General features: G+C 38.4%; 1 protein-coding gene and 1 pseudogene across 2 annotated transcripts; both read right to left on the bottom strand.

The window, feature by feature from the left end:
* Positions 1 to 65: 65 nt before the first annotated feature.
* Positions 66 to 13,501, bottom strand: ZNF200 (zinc finger protein 200). 2 transcript variants are annotated; one of them, XR_004901797.1, is made up of 6 exons: positions 13,395 to 13,501; positions 12,370 to 12,694; positions 11,658 to 11,749; positions 11,199 to 11,322; positions 1,036 to 2,007; positions 66 to 961 (listed from the first exon to the last, which is right to left on the bottom strand). XR_004901797.1 is itself a non-coding variant. In XM_028510664.2 (5 exons), the coding sequence occupies exons 2-5, from the start codon at positions 12,614 to 12,616 to the stop codon at positions 1,280 to 1,282; spliced, it is 1,191 nt and encodes a 396-aa protein (XP_028366465.1). In that variant the 5' UTR covers positions 12,617 to 12,694; positions 13,395 to 13,501; the 3' UTR covers positions 66 to 1,279. The 2 variants fall into 2 exon arrangements, 1 of the variants encoding a protein (XP_028366465.1); XM_028510664.2 differs by having other exon boundaries at positions 66 to 2,007.
* LOC118499271 lies at positions 4,002 to 5,296 on the bottom strand (annotated as a pseudogene).
* Positions 13,502 to 17,294: the final 3,793 nt, after the last annotated feature.

The raw sequence follows: 17,294 nt of genomic DNA, 5'->3' as shown, positions 1-17,294 counted from the left end.
ATGAAAAGGCATGGTTCTGAATGGGAGACAAAATTTGTAAAGGTAACAAGTTTTTTTTCAAATAGTTTAGAGGGCCAACTTATTCCAATCAAAATACCAATGTAAAAACTTGGGAAACCTAGGAAGTATAAAACTGATCAACAATCCTTAAACTCACATACCATAGGATTGGTCCCAGGAAGATACCACTGACCTTGCCTCTGGGAAGACAGGTCAGGAAAGTCTAGGTATCAGGAGGCCAAAGAACAAATATCTACTACAATGAAGACATTGGGATCCTGTTTCTTGAGGGGCAGCGTGAGCTAGTCACTGGAAACAATTTCTAAAAATAAAACACTTTGCTTGTGAGGTAGTGATCACCCATTGCCAAAGGTCTAACAACTGCTTAGAGAAGAATTAAGCTTATGTTCAAGATACTGAGCAACCATGGTTCCAAGCCAATGTGCTCCTCCTCCTTTTCTGGCTCTTGGGGTTTTCTTCCTAGTAAATCTTCTTGGCTCAGCAGAGGGACACAATTCTGAGAGCTTTTTCAGTAGCGGGGATGGGTGGCTGGACCTGAGCAATCTAAACTTCTTTCGTGGCAAGAGAAAGGCATCAGAGAACTGTTTAAGCAATTACTAGCTGAACAAGAAATAGTAAGAATGTAGACATTTTAAAATTATGTTGTGCAAAGGATTTTTGTTAAGTCACTTTTCACAAGTTGCAAATGTTATTGAAATTGATAGTTTAGATTACAAATAACAGAGTAAGCCTTTGATGCTCAATTACTATATTTTCCTATATTCCAAAGCAAACAATCCCTTTCAAATCTCAAGTTTTAACAGGGTGTTCTCAGGGGGTTAACACATTAATAGAAGCTGTTGGTTTAACAAATCAGTAGTTTGGGTCTTTCAGGAGCATACCAGTCCAGAAAAAGACTTTGTATTATTTATCTTTTCTTAAGTGTGAATCCCTATGTGGTAGGAAAATGGATATACTTTCAGTACACAAGTTACTCTCTGTTCACTTTGCAGACTCATAGTTGAAGACTTTCTTGGGAAAAGGATCTGTGACCTGTTTGTACATTGTTATATAAATTCACAAAGGCAAGCTCCTTAGTCCAAGAAGCCTGGATGCTAACTGAGGTAATAGACTTTGAGGATATTTTCTTCCCTGCGAATTTCCTAAAAATCTGAGGCTTCAGGCAAGATGCATATTTATCCAGTTTGGGCTATTATGAAGTTTTCACATATGTTTCTTTTCAGACAGTCTGAAAACTCAGAATTCCTTATGAACTATTTCAAGTTGAGACAGGACCATATGACCTTTCCTGATCCCACTTCTGCTTTCGGGTCTTACATGCTGAGTGGGTTTTTTCATGGCGAGTGCAGTTTGACAGCCGGCCAAATCTTCTCCCACATTTTTTGCAATCGTATGGCCTCTCAGCCACATGACTCTGCAGATGAAGCACAAATTCTTTGTTCTCTGGGAAGGTTTTCCCACATTCTGGACACTTAAATAGATTCTTCCTTATATGGATTCCTTCATGGCGACTACGATGAGAATTTTGACGAAAATTTTTCCCACACTTTGAACATGAATAAGGTTTCTCTCCTGTATGGATACGCTCATGTTTATTAAGGTTGGTTTTATGATTGAAGCTTTTCCCACAGTGACTACAGTCATAAGGTTTTTCTCCAGTGTGAGTCCTCTGGTGGGAAATGAGGTAAGAACTCTCATTAAACTGCTTCCCACACAGTGGACAAGTGTACCATCTTCTTGTTCTCCGATTTCGGGTAAGTTCAATAATATTGATATCCACAAATTTTGAGAGTTCCTCTAGTGGAGTATTGTTTTCAATGGTAACTAAAAGATTTCTCATTTTCCTTTCATTTGGAATGTATGTATTTAGTCTTTTTTCTTTATGGCAATCTGGAGGTTGCTCAGAGACCATGGAATAATCAATTTCATCACAATCTGAAGACTTTTCTCTATGATCTTCATTTTCAGGATTATTGTCATCATCAACTATTGGAAAAAAAAGAATTTAATAACTTTTGAGAGATATGACACCAGGAGGGGAAAAAATGAGTCTGATTTCTCATGAAATAACCTTGGAAATCATAAATCTAAAAACTGGCAGATTATCACCACCAACATTCCTTTTCTACTCTTACTCACCGGGGGATACATGACTAATACATCTTTCCATACCCCACAATGCAAGCACATGAAAAAATAAATGAAATGACTGAGGCCATATTGAAAGACTTCATATGTTTGTTTATTCATTAAGTGCACACTGAGCTTATATTCTGTGTGGTGCACTGAGCTAAGTACCAGGGGATGAAGGACATAAATACAAAAGGGTAATACTCATAATCTTTAGACTAGTTAGTGAATGATGAGTTACTTTTAGGCTCTCACTACATTAAATATTGCAATATTATAGTATTACACAATATTATCCTATATATAGTGAAAAACTACAAACAATTAAAAAGCCCTAAAATAGTAAAGATGTAACATATTTACACACATTATTATTTGGGCATTGAAGTGATCACTACGACAAATACAACAAAACTATGGTAGAAGTCAGTAGTGGTCTTTTGAGGGTAGGAAGGGAAGTAGTAACTGGGCAGGGGCCACAAGAGGAATTTCTGTGGTGCTAGGAATAGTTAATTTTGGGTGGCAGTTTCACAAATGTGTATATTTTGTGAAAATATGAGTTTTACACTTATAATTTGTACATTTTTCTGTATTTATATTATACATCATCCCAAAATGTATAAAATAAGATGATAAACACTAGGTAACAATGTGGGAAAAAAAGCATGCTATAAACAGGCAGGACACCTAAACTTGGGGCAACTTACTAAAAATAAAGGGTTGTATCAGCCACTTAGGTATGTGGCTCATCCTGAAGCTGGAATGTGAATCTCTGCTGAATTTAGTAGTTTCACACTAATAGACTTTTTCTATTTATTTTTAAAATTATTCCCTTAGGATAATGAAAATGCTGGGTCAAAGCTTATGCCAGTTTTCATCATAACTTTTTATATGAACTGCCGTAATGCTTTCCAAAGAAGCTATACCAATTTCAATAAAACCATCTACATGGGGGTAATGATTAGCAAATCTTGCCAGCATTAAATATCATTTAAAAATATTTAATAGATATAAAATGGTTTTTCATTGTAGCTCTATTTGTACTTTATTGCAAACTATTGGACTGAAACTTTATAAATTAAAAAAATTTATATATTACAGATTCTAAATCTTTGTCAATCATTACTGATAAAATATTTTTAATCAAAGTCTTCTATAATTAAACTCCACAATTTACAATGAGAAAAAATACCACTTTTTTGATATCTGATCAATTTCTATTGTGTTTTCTGGCCATTTTAAATGACTTCTTTTTATAGTTAATTCACACATTTGGAGGGTTTTTTTTGATCAATGTATGAAGAATTTGTTTCTCTACAATGACAAAAAAACAAACACTACAAGAGCACATAACAGAAAACACTGAGATACTGTTTCACTTGCAAACGTTCTTGACCAGAGAAAAAAGCATAGGGAGAGGTGTGGAGTATACTGAATGCAGAAAGGAAGGGGTTTTCTCCAGAATAAATCTACAGGCAGGAGCCGGACTCATGCATGCTAAGGAGAAGCCAAGTGTGACAATGCTGACTGTGCATGAGGAGTAGGGTGCTAGGAGCCTTTGTCTGCCCTGCCCCATGTTACCTGCTTTTCAGGCTTGAGCCCAGGTGGGAGTTCTAGGTAGGCACCAGGGCCAGCTAAGACAACTTGCCAGAGAGGGAGGGAGGTAATTGCTCCTTGTAGTCTGCTGTGGAAAACTGAAGAGGCTTGCTAGATGTTCCCATCCTCTTGCCTCTGGCTGTCCCTACCCATCCTGCCACCCTCCCTGTCCCCTGGCCAGAGGCCCACTGGAACCCAAGGGTAGTGTAGCAGCAGGGCTTTGAACTTTCCTGGGAAGGGGAGTATAGGAGATACTGCTTTACTTCTGTTCTTCCTAAGCCATAGCTGACTGTGCAGAATTCAACAGAAGGGTGGGAACCAGAGGGACAGAGAAGGTTGGGTCATGGAGGATATCATGGTGAGGGGTAAGAAAACAATGAAGATGTGCACGTGCACCTGGACAATGTACGGATAGTTGTAAGTTCTGGCAGTACTGCAGATTGTTTGGTTTCTGTCTGTTGGTAGTGGGCACTACAGTCTGCAGTCTGCTTCTATGACATGGTGTGGTAGATCTCTGTGAGGATGTTCCTGAAAGCCTTCTCTATGTTAATGGGGTCCAAGACTGAGGTCTCCATAAAGAGCAAGTTATTCTCTGTGAAGGCACAAGCCTCGTCAGTAGGCACAGGCCTTGTCATTAGGCACAGGCCACAGGTGGTGCAAGTTGCTCTTGTTGCCCACCAACAAGACAGCATTGTTGCTGTCAGCATGGTCCCACAGCTCCTTTAGCCAATGCTTCACACTCTCCTGTCATGTGCTTGGTGATGTCACATACCAGCAGTGCACCCAATGGGCCATGGTAGTAAGCAGAGGTGATGGCACAGTTGTGCTCCTGGCTGGCAGTGTTCCAGATCTGCCCTTTGACCATCTTGTCATCCACCTAAATGCTGTGGGTGGCGAACTCTATGCCAATGGTGTTCATGCTCTCCAGGCTGAGCTTCTTGTGGGTTAAGAGGGACAGTAGGTTGCTCTTTTCCACACCTGAGTCCCAGATAAGCATTATTTTGAATTGGTAGTCATACTTGTTACCAGTCCCCATTGCCTTGGCACTTCCGGCAGGATCTGTGACTCCACAGATCCACCACAAACACCCCCATTTGGAATTTAATATCACACTTTTGTTTGTAACATGTCTAATATTGGTAAAAGGAGCAAGAACATCCTCTTCTACCTTTTTAAAAACTTTGACTCTGACTCTAAATACAGTATAGACAAATTTGGAGGGCAGTTATCTTTACATGATTTTGGTTTTCCCATTTAGACCCATGTCTCTCCAATATTTAACAATCTTACATTTACCAATAAACATCTCTAGTTTACTCCTATTTTATACACACTCTTAACAGACAGCTTTCATTGTTTTATTTAAGAATGTTATCGATAGCCATATGTTCATCTACTATCTACTTACTTTGAAACTATCAAATGTAATTTTTAGCTGATCCTTTCAGATTTTCTAAGTGCAAATCAAGGTTTGTGCTAAGTATAAAAAGGGTTCCCTCCTTTTCCAATATTTTTTTCTTCTTTTTAAAAAGGTTTTACTTACTTTTAGAGAAAGGAGAAGGAAGGGAAAAAGAAAGGGAGAGAAACATGTATGGGAGAGAGAAACGTCCATTGGTTGCTTCTCGTACACACCCCAATCAGGGACCAAACTGGTGACCTTTCATTTTGCAGTGTGACACCCAACTAACTGAGCCACACTGGTCAGGGCTACAATATTTTTTTCTTCTTAATTCCTTTTTCTTATCTTCTTGTTTTAGAAAACCTAGATAATGGTATTAATAGTGATAGCAAGTTTCTTTATTTTGCTCTCAGTTTTAAGGTATTACCATAAGTGTTTTATGAATGATCATAAGTGTTCAGTTATATTAAAGGGCTAAATATCTGTTTTAAGGGAAATTTACTGAAATTTATATGATTTTTCTTTAATGTATTAACTTTTAAAAATAAAAATTTTAATAGCTAATACATTTACAATGCTCAAAAATCAAAACATATGAAAAAGTATGCAATGAGAAGTACTAATCCAATCACTGTGCCTATCCATTCTATTCATCCCCAAGACAGGCACCAATTTTTATTAGTTTCTTTTTAGTATTCCATTGTTTCTTTAGGCAATACATTTTCTTTTGCTCGACCTTTCTTATATGAAAGGTAATATACTATATATATTTCTGCTTGTTTTATTTCAATCACTATATGCCAGTGCATAGAGATTATCCTGGCATGATGTGTGGACATACCATATTCAAACCTACAGAGACACCTGAATTGTTTTCAATTCTGTGTTTTCATAAGCAGTACCACAATGAGTAACTGTTTGTTACATTATTTTGAGTTTGTGCTATTCCTATTGCCTGTAGGTCAGATTCCCAGAAGTAGGATTTCTGGATCAAAGGGTTAATGAATCTGTAATATGAGTAATTACAGATTCCCATACATGGGGACTGTACTATTCTGCATGCCTATTAGCAATATAGGCATCTCCCAGTAACTTTACTACCAAGTTGTTGTTACGGTACTGATTTATGTATATATGGTTTTAAAAAATGGTAACTCAGCCCTGGCTGGTATGGCTTAGTGGACTGAGTGCTGGCCTGCAAACCAAAGGGTCCCTAGTTTGATTCCCAGTGAGGACGCATATGCCTGGGATGCAGGCCAGGTCCCCAGTAGGGGACATGGGAGAGGCAACCACACATTACTGTTTCTCTCCCTCTCCTTCTCCCTCCCTAAAAATAAATAAATAAAATCTTTAAAAAAATGGTAATTCAGTAGAGGTTTAATTTGAATTTCTAATTATGATTAGAGCTAGACATATTTTCATGTTGTTAAGAGTAATTTGTATTTCTAAGTAAATCTTTTGGGCTTTCTATTCTTTACTTCTAAAAGTTCTTTATGAATTAGGAAGAGTAGGCTTTTGTCTATTGTAAGTTATAAATATCTCCCAATTTATTTTTTAACATATTTATTTATGTATTTAATTTATTAATATTTAAGGAATTCATCCATGTTCTCTAATTACGCTTTTAAGATTTTCTTTTAAACACTTAATATCTGCTATCTATTTGGACTTTTTCTTGGTATGCAAAGTAATGTATGATTCACCAAACCACTAAGTTGTGCCATGACCTTTTATCAAAAAGTCTCTCTTTACCTTGCTGTCTGAAGATTCTGCCTTTATCACAAACTATATCCCCAGTGTATTTGAGGATATTTCTGAACCCTTTATTCCACTCCACTCATCTCTCTAGTCAAATGTCAATACTATACTATTTTTATTACACAGGGTTTAAGTTTAGAGGCTGCTTTAACACCTGACAGGGCTAGAACCATTCCCATCTCACTGTTCTTCTTTTCAACTTTCCTGGTTACTTGTATTTATTTTTTTCCATTTAAATTTAATATCAGATTGTCTGATTCCAGGGAGGGAAAATCCTATTGGTATTGTTGAAGAGATTACATTGAATTCATGAATCAACTTGGGGAGAACTGACCTTTTTTTTTTTAAACATGTCCTCAGGTTAGGATTTTTTTCTTAACATTTTATTTATTTATTTTTAGAGAGGGAAGGGAGGGAGATATATATATAGAGAGAGAAACAACAATGTGCGGTTGCTGGGGGTCGTGGCCTGCAACCCAGGCATGTACCCTGACTGGGAATCGAACCTGTGACACTGGTTCACAGCCTGTGCTCAATCCACTGAGCTGTGCCAGCCAGGGCGAGAACCGACTTTTTTTTTTTTTTTTTTTTAAGATTTTATTTATTTAAGAGAGAGGGAAATGGAGGGGGAGAAACATCAATGTGTGGTTGCCTCTCACATGTCCCCTACTGGGGACCTGGCCTGCAATCCAGGCATGTGCCCTGACTGGGAATCAAACTGGAAACCCTTTGGTTCCCAGTCCATGCTCAGTCTACTGAGCTACACCAACCAGGGCCTGACCTTGTTATTTTAAATCTCCCTAGCCAAGAACATGGTGTTTCTTTTCATTCATTCAAGTCTACTTCTGTGTTCTTCAGAAGTATTTTAAGGTATTCCTCATAATTTCTGCACATTTTTTAAGTTTATTTCTAGGTGTTTAATCCTTTTTGTTCCTATATATTCTAAATGGTTGTTTGCATATATGAAAGCTAATTATTTCCATATACTGTAAAAGGTGAAAGATTTATATGATCTGAAGAGAAACCAGAGTACTCATATACTGTAGTATTTTATATCCCACTGCCATACTAAATGCTTATTATTGTAGTAAGTTTTCAGATATTCTTTATGTTTTTCCAGCTATACAATTACATCATATGTAAGTAGATGTAGTTTTTCCTTTCTCTTAAATTCTTATACATCTAATTTCTTTTTCATTTAACTGTACTGGCTAATACCCAAAATACAATATTAAATACTGAAGTTATGATAGTGGGCTTTATTATTGTACTCCTAATTTTAGTGGGAATGCCTCACAGTATTTCCCGTGATGATGCTGGTGACAGCCATGGCTGGTTTGCCTCAGCTGGTTGGGTGTCGTCCTGCAAACTGAAAGGTTGTGTGTTCAAGTCCCAGTCAGGGCACATGCAAGAGGCAACCAATTGATGTTTCTCTCTCACAGTGATGTTTTTCTCCCTCTTTCCCCTCCCTCTTTCCCCTCCCTCTGGAATTGACAAAAGAAAAAAAAAAGATGATGCTGACTGAAAATATAAGTACCCCATTAAGGAAGTATTCTCTAATTACTGTTTTGTTCAGTGTTCTTATGAAGAAGGGGTTTGTATTTTGTCAAATACCTTTTCAGCAACTATGAAAGTGATCTTAGATATTGATTTTTATTATACAATAGATTTTATTAACAGATTTCTAATAGTAGATCAATTTTGCATTTCTGGAATAAATCTTTGGTCACATTTTTATCAGGTTGTGTATCTTTGCAACACTAATTTCATTAAACAATTTGGAAGCTCTTTATTTCTGTACTCTGAAATTTTTCATAGCATTTGAATTGTCTAGTTTTTAAGGATTTACAAGAATTTTCTGTGAAGCTGAGGTTGGTCCTTTTTCTTGAATGGGGAACTAGTTTTTGAATATTTCAATTTGATCAGTAGAAATTGGTTTGTTTTTAAATCTATTAGTTCCTCTTTTAACTTATTAATTTTTCTAATTTAATATTTAATACTTTCTTTGGCTTTATCTTGTTTTCCTAACTTTGAGTTAGAAGCTTAATTTCATTTTTCTATGTTAACATACATGTTTTACAGCCATAAACTGTCTTTGAGTATCACTTTAGGTTATAACATAGATTGTGATACATAGTGTTTTTAGAAAAATTGTGTAATTTTAATTTGTATTTCCCCTTTGACTCAAACTTACTTACTTGTTTTTAAATTTCCAGTTAGGACCCCCCCCCCCCCGATTTTATTATTAACTTTTAGCTGTACTAGATAGATTCTATTCTGTTATTTCTATTCTTTGGAATCCACTGAGTCTTTCTTTGTTGCAAGGCATATAATTGATGTGCATCAATCTTGTAAAGATATATTCTGTCACCACAGTAGAGGTAGATAAAACCATAAGAACCATCTCATTGAAAATTTAAGTGTTCTACATTTCCACATCTCTTGAACAGAGACATATATTCTGTCCTCTAACAAGAGCTCTTGCTTGATTTCTGTCCCCACGAGGTTCATTCTCTTACATTTTTCCCTTTGCAAACTGACCAAGCATTACTATTTCAAAATCAGCTGTATACTGATGACTCCCAAATCTCTATGTCCTTATACCTGACTTCCAATCCTCAATGTCCAAGTGCCCAGAGGATAATCTCATTTTACTTCCTGCTATGGAAATAAAATCCAACTTCTTCCAAACCCTGTATTCTTGGTCCAAATCCTGCCTCAACCTTATCATATATTTTCATAACAGTTTCACACTGCTAATCTTTTTATGTGAATGACTTATCTTACAAAACAAACCATAAACACCTAGAGGGAAGGAATAGAGCAATATGTATCTTTTTAATCAACTCCAGAACCCAACCTTGCATAAGAAAAAGAGGTAGTGTTTACTAAGTATTGGTGAATGACTCTTAGTGCTTTTAAAAATCATGTGCATATCTTTGCTATTTCTTGTTTGACTCTAACTCATCAGTTTCAGGGTATGAGTGAGGAAAGGGAGGGTGAGCTTGGGGTCTGCAGGTCTCAAGATTCATGGTCAAAGTGTTTGTGGTACTGGCAACATATCCACTAACCAGTCACCCAAAATAAATCTAGCTTTGCCCAATACTCAGGCAAAACTTGTGCAATAAATTTTATCTCTTTATCCTTTTCTTTAAAATAAAGAAAATATAAAGGACAACTGTGGGAAATTAACCTGGCCCATTAAGTAGCACTATCCTGACCATCATACTGTGTGAGAAAACTACATAGTTCAACATAGATTTTTGTTACGCCAGGCAATTCACAAAGCCCACTTTCTCTTCAAAGCCTGCCACAGAAGCAAACAGCCTTGAAATCAAGGTAAAAAGTATTAGTGCTTTTAAAAATCATTCATCAAAACAATTTCTGAAGGCTCCCAACTCTATAGTAACAGTGTACTTCTGGAGAAAAGCTGAAGCATCTCTGAGATTAAGCTGCTGCCAGATGAGTTCATATGTAGCACTGAGGATACTTGTTAATCATACTGGGAAATAGGTACAAATGAAGGCTCCTCCCTTCACCAACCATATAGAAAATTCACTGAAAAAATTATGACAAATTCAGCAAGGAGGCAGGACAACTCTAAGCCAAGACTATAAGATGTGATGTTAAATTCCCAGAGTCCTAATCCCTGCTCCACTACCTACTGCTGTGTGACCTTTAGCAAATACCTTAACTTTTCTCTGCTATAGTTTCATCATCCATAAAATAGTAACAACTCCTATACCCCAAAGTACAATTGTGAGAATTATGAGATTATAAATGCATGCAAAGTACTTAGACTTAATGTTTGGCACACAATGGTATACAAGTGCTTAATAAGTGCTAGATGTTATGTCCATCAATAGTTGGATATATTTTCATTTATACTAGCAGGCTTCATAGCTATTGAACATCAAGGGAAAAGAAAGACTTAAACAGTTTGTCATGTGTCCAACAGAAACACTAATTTAAAACATACCTATTGGGAGAATAGTGCTGGATCCAGAAAATGGATTCAGAATGCCTATATTTTCTATATGTTTGAATGCTTGATATTAGGCCGTAGTTCTTGCATACCAAGAGAAATTCCCTCCACCCTTGCTGCCCCCAAGATACAGGGAAAATGGTCACCCACAGGTGGAGCAGGCTCTGCTATATAGGGTAAAACAAAAATTAAACGTGTAAACATGTGCTTAGCTGTGAATGGTTGTCTCAAAAAAGTCTGAGATGAAGTAGTAAAACATGCTTTTCCCATAATTTTCAATCTGAATACACAAGAGACTTAATTCCTTACCCATTAACATCATCTCCCCAACACTGTCTTCTTCCTTCTCTGAGGTGGGCTGTTGAGTAGGATCCAGGCTCACACATTCTTCTTGGGAGTAAAATATATTCAAATCCTCAAAGACCACCAGCTCCTGAAAGATTAACAGGCCCCTCTTCCTCTTAGTAACAAAATTTCTTTGACAGCCCTGCTGATAAGACTGAGACCCAAAGATGAAGGAAGGAATGGTAAAAGGAATCTGTAAGTCCCACACAGATGCAGCCAGACAGGAAAGCCAGGCTGATAGAGAAGCCAGGCTCAGAGGAAAAGCAGAAGAAAAACATCTAATAAGGCAGTGAAGCACAAGCCCCACTCTCCTTCCCGATTCCCAAGAGTATGATCTTATACAAAGATTGGCTAAATAGGGAGGGACAACAAGCACACAGAAAGTGATGCACTCAAACAGTGAATGGGAAAGCCAAACCTCACCTTAGGCTCAGCTTTCAAACACAGAGACACTGTCTCCTGTTTCTGCCGGACTCCTTCTCTGGTCAGAAGCTTCACTAAAGGAAGAGGTTGCACTGGGGAAAGAGGAAGCTGTAGTTACTGGAAAAGTCAGTGACTCTAATACGGAGACTCTACCCATATCCTGAAGCCAGGTTGCCCTCACTCCTTCAGCAGTCACCTTGTGGCTTTTTCTGCTCCTATGAGCCCAGTTAGAGATCAAGCCATAAACTACAATGTCTTGAATCTATATAAGGTCTCCTCGCTACAAAAAGAATGTTTCCCTAAGTACCTTTGAAAATTCTCATAATTATTACAGGGGAGATGGGGGGAGGTAAAAGTGTGACGATCCCCACAGCAAGCACAACATTGCCAAAATGCCACATAAGCTGAGATCAATTCAATAATTCACCCACATATACTTATCCTAAAATGATATCCCCTACCCCAAGAATGTCTGGAAAATTGACACTAAAGAAAAGACACACACTCTTTATTCTAAGGCCTTACTCACACCCAGCAAACTGCTCAAGCTCCAGCTTGAGAAAAAAAAAAGTGCTCCCTCTCCCCAACATGTTTACTTACTAGAATCAACTCCTTCTCTCAACATCATCCTAACTGGAATTTGTTACTAGCACAGAAGCCTATCTCAGCCCGAGTACCAGCTTCCTCTAATGAAACAGAAAAGTGTTCTTACCTCGGTTCTGAAAGTCTGAGCTCACATCCTTCATAATAACCAAGGTCTCTTTGACTTTCTGACTGGGCTGGGCTAGTCCTGGCTTGGGCAAAAAGGTGAGGAAGTGCTCCAGAACCAGCTGGTGGATGGTCTTGGGCCCACTACTAGCATCTCGAAGTAGGTCTTGGCCTAGCTTGGAGTTTGGAGGAACTCTCAGTATAAAAGACTGCTTTGGCTTTGGGGGCATAGGAAACACTTTCGCAGCCATCGTGCCTTTAAATCACACACCACACTCGTTTCTGCAGTTTCAAAAGCCACCTCTTGCTGAAGGAAATCTGTCAGAAAGCTGCAGAGAATAATGCGTTACCCACAAAATCAAGCAGGACATGCATGCCTACGCTTCAAAATGTAGCTTGGATAGTTAGACTACATGAGCTCCAAGTCAGAAAGCAAACATAAGCTGGGGTAGGGAACTCATAACTGAAATGAATAATCTTAGCAAGGTCTGAAAGAAGATCCTGAGAATGAGAGCCAAAAGTTGTCCAAATCGCAAGGACCAAACGGAAGGGAGCAAAGGCAACCGGCAAAAGATCAAGGGCCATTCTAAGAAATATAAAGTGTAAACTCCTCTGGGAAGACCTGTTTAACTCATGCTGGTAGGGCAATGGGCTAAAAGACAGAAAATTTGGGAGCCAATACCAAGGGCATTAGTCAGCTTGGCCACTGAATCTGTCCCCTCGGGGGACAGTTAATGGCTCAAGGAGCAAACTCAAGATCGTATTAAGTGTCCACACACGGCCCGCCCACTCTTTTACGCTGAGAAAACTGTGGTGAAAGCGGCAGGAGACAGCCCAGTAGGGCCTACAGGTCCTGGCACTCAGAACCTCTCCCACCGGTCAAGGGCCACCTTCAGCGAAAAGCTCAGACTGGGCGTTGCCTGGGGCTCGCTCCCAGCTCCCTATCCCACCAGGCTCCTCGAACAGGACCACGCTCCTCTCCCCAGAGACCGCCTCATGCCTGGTTCCTGCCTTTACGGAGCACCTTACCTTTCTCAGGCTCTGCCACTCAGGGGGCTCGCGAAGAACCACCCAGAGATCCAAGCTCTCGGAGAGACCGGGACACTAGGCGCGAGAGGCCGAACCCTCCCCTCGCCCTTGGGAGTGTCCTCACAGGCCGCCGGACACTATTGGTAGGCCAAGCCGTCAGTTAGGGAAGACGGCAGGGACGCGGTGTCTTCTGGGAGGCCCGGCACCTCGGCGCCTGTGATGTCACACCCGGTGACTCGTTTCCGGTGCGATAACAGGGTCTCCCTGCTAGGAGCGGGCAGTGTGTAGTTGAAGCAAGGCTTGAGATCGACCGGCGGAACTGTCAGGACCAAAGAGAGGCCAGACTGGAGGCAACCGCTCTCTCTGTGGCTCTCCCGGAAGACAGAAAGCAGAGGGCTGGCTCCAGTCAGCCACGACCGGCTGGCACCAATCCAGGTACGGGCTGACTCCAGGTCCTGCTGGGAAATGTAGTTCAGCTCCAACCAGCCAATGGGAGGCCGCTAGGCACCGCGGTTGGGGCTGGGTGGAGCGGGAGCTCGACCGGAAGCAGGTTATATCTGGGACCGGAAGGTCTGCGCGAGGCTGCCGCAGGTGCTGTTCCAGCATCCGGGGCGGATCAAAGAGTTACGGAGACTGGGAGTGGGTAGTGTTTGAGGGCCGCGGGCCCTGGCTCTTGTTAACAGTTGTCACTTCAGTTGGGTGCGGCCAGTAAGTCAGAGCCAGGCGGCCCGCCTTTCTCCCGCCTGCCATCTTCAACGCTGTTGTGGCCATCTTACTTTCTAAGAAATCACAGTCGTTCTCGAGCCGTTGCTGTTTCCATCCTCAATTTCAGCCTCTTACGGACGCCTAACAGCGTCTTTTCTCTTTGCATAGTACCCATAGGCGGTTCCCATACACTGATCAGCGTTGGGATAGCCCGAAATATTGCCTTATTTCTTTATGTAACATCAGCTACCAGCAGGATGATGAAAGTCAAAGTATAAATGAATGCCTTTTCTTAACGCTAACTGTAGGTGACTCACTTAACCATGACTTAAAATAAATTATAGAGAGACTAGTGTCAAAACTGTGTGGTACCAAAAAAAAAATTTTTTTTAGATAAAGAATACCTTTCTAGACATCAGAATTACTAAAAAAAAAAAAGAAAAAGAAAAAAGAAAACCAAAAAACAACAGCACCCCCCTCCCCAGCTTTAATCAAAGCAGTATAGTTTGAGCCCTGGCTGGTGTGGCTCAGTGGATTGGGTGCGGGTCTGGAAACGGAAAGGTCACTGGTTGGATTCCCAGTCAGGTCACATTCCTAGGTTGCTGGCCAGGTCCGCAATTGGTGGAATGTGAGAGGCTACCAATGGATGTATCTCTCGCACATGGATTTTTCCCCTTCTTTCTCCCTCCCTTCCCCTCTCTTTAAAAATAAATAAAGTCTTTTTAAAAAAGCATTACAGTTTGAACTAAGAGTAAGTAAATAGAAAAGTAGAGAAGAATAGGAAGTGCTCAAATTGATCTGAATATATGAGGGCCTATATGAAAGGGCAGCATTTCAACCTAGTGTGAAATAGATGGTGCTAGCAAAAACTGTTTTGGGGGGAAAAAAGTAAAACTGCTGTCCTTATACTACATACAAACAATGGAATTTCATAACAAATGAAAACACTTAAGAGAACATTAAGTTTAATGTTGAAGCAAAATGGGAAACTGAGATGTCTTAAAATATACACCAGTCTGACCTTTAAAAACAGTATTAATGAAAATCACTCAAAAATTTTCATCCAGTTGTCGGAATCAAAGAAGTGTTTAGGAGGGTGGTAGAAAAGGGTAAAGGAGGGATAAATGGTGATGGAAGGAGACTTGACTTGGGGTGGTAAACACACAATGCACTATACAGATGATGTATTGTAGAATCGTATACCTGAAACATATAATTTTATTAATTAATGTCACTTCAATAAATTCAATAAAAACAACAAAGAATTTACCACATCTTGTCACGTATAATATGTGCCCATGTTTTTGGCCCAAACTTTCAGGAAGAAAAAATCTTTTGTTTTAATTTTTTAAATTTATTTATTTATTTATTTATTATTTATATTTAGATATTTGTTTTTGTTTTGTAAAATAATTTTAGCATTTATTTTTGCACATACAGTACAAGAAATTTTATGTAACAAATAATTATAAAACACAAGAACATGTGCAAGAAAATTTTATTTACCGGTAACAAATTAGTTGCACATCTTTATTTTTCCCTCAAAAATTTGGGGGAAAAGTGCACATTACATGCAGCAAAATACATAGTTCATTTTGCAAAATAGAGCAGCTGACAGTGTAAATCCTATTGTAAAATTTGAAAGTTCAACACGAGATAAAATGATTTACTTTATGATAAAAATATGGAGACAAGTTTAGAAAAAACAAAGTTTTCTGATCAAAACAGAAAAAAATAAAGTAAAACAAGAAACAGACTGGAAAACCACTGTAAAAAGCCAGATAAAGAATCAGATATTCCCAACATACAAAGAACACCTACCAATTGACAACAGATGACGGCAAAGGCTGTGAAGTCATTGCACAGAGGAAAAAAACTAATTGGCTTTAATGATTGAAAAGTTGCTTAGCCATTTGGGAAACTCACTCACTCACATTTGGCAGTCACTCACATTTTACCATATGACCCTGAAATTTTGTTCCTAGGATAAACCCAAGAGAAATGAAAACATGTGTTCACATGATAACTTGTACATGAATAGCAGCATTATTTATAATGGCTGAAAAGTAGAAACAACCTAGATATCTATCAACTGATGACTGATAAATGGATAAACAAGATGTAGCATTATTTATATAATGGGTTATTATTGAGCAATAAAAAGGAATAAATTACTGACACATGTTGCTACATGGATTGACCAAATGGCAAGTTACCAATAATGGGTGCAGGGTTGATTTGGGGGGTGATGAAAATGTGCTGTAATTAGTGGTTATTTTTGTATACATTGTGAATTGTACTAAAAACCACTTAATTGTATACATTATTTTAAATTTAAATTTTTTCAATTACAGTTGACATTAAATATTATATTAGTTTCAAGTGTACAGTATAGTGGTGAGACATTTATATAATTTACAAAGTGATCCCCCCAATAAGTCTAATACCCACTTGGCACCACACATATTTATTACAATATTATTGACTATATTCTCTATGCTGTACTTCACATCCTTGTGACTATTTTATAAATTTCCAGTTTATATCCCTTCATCTTTTTTGCCCAGCCCCCAAACCCCCTTTTCATCTGGCAACCATCAGTTTGTTCTCTGTATCTACAAGTCTGTTTCTGTTTTGTTCATTTATTTTGTTCTTTAGATTCCACATATAAGTGAAATCATATGTTTGTCCTTCTCTGACACTTAGCATAAAATCCTCTAGGTCCATCTGTATTCTTGCAAACGGTAAGATTTCATTCTCTTTTATGGCTAAGTAATATTCCATTGTATTTATGTACCACATCTTTATTCAGTCATCTGTTGATGGCTACTATATATGAAATGTTCTGTGTCTCTTGTTATAGCCTTTGTTTTAAAGTCTATTTTGTCTGATATAACTATTGCTATTCTAGATATTTTCATTTCCTTTCTCATGAAACATCTTTTTCCATCCCTTTACTTTTAGTCTGTGTGTCTCTTTTGACCTGAAGTGGGTCTCAAGGCAGCATATGAATAAGTCTTGTTTACTTCTCCAATCAGGCACCTATGTTTTTTATTAAAACATTTAATTCACCCACATTTAAAGTAGTTATTGATAGGTATGTACTTACTATCATTTTATTATTCATATTTTTATCTTTTAAAGTTCTTCTTAAAGTAATCCCTTTAACATTACTTGTAATAGTGGTTTAGTGGT

This window comes from Phyllostomus discolor, chromosome 3 (genome assembly GCF_004126475.2).
Source record: "Phyllostomus discolor isolate MPI-MPIP mPhyDis1 chromosome 3, mPhyDis1.pri.v3, whole genome shotgun sequence".
In the NCBI taxonomy this organism is placed as follows: domain Eukaryota; kingdom Metazoa; phylum Chordata; class Mammalia; order Chiroptera; family Phyllostomidae; genus Phyllostomus; species Phyllostomus discolor.
The sequence above is the reverse complement of the archived record's forward strand: the minus strand, read 5'-3'. Positions and strand labels throughout refer to the sequence as shown.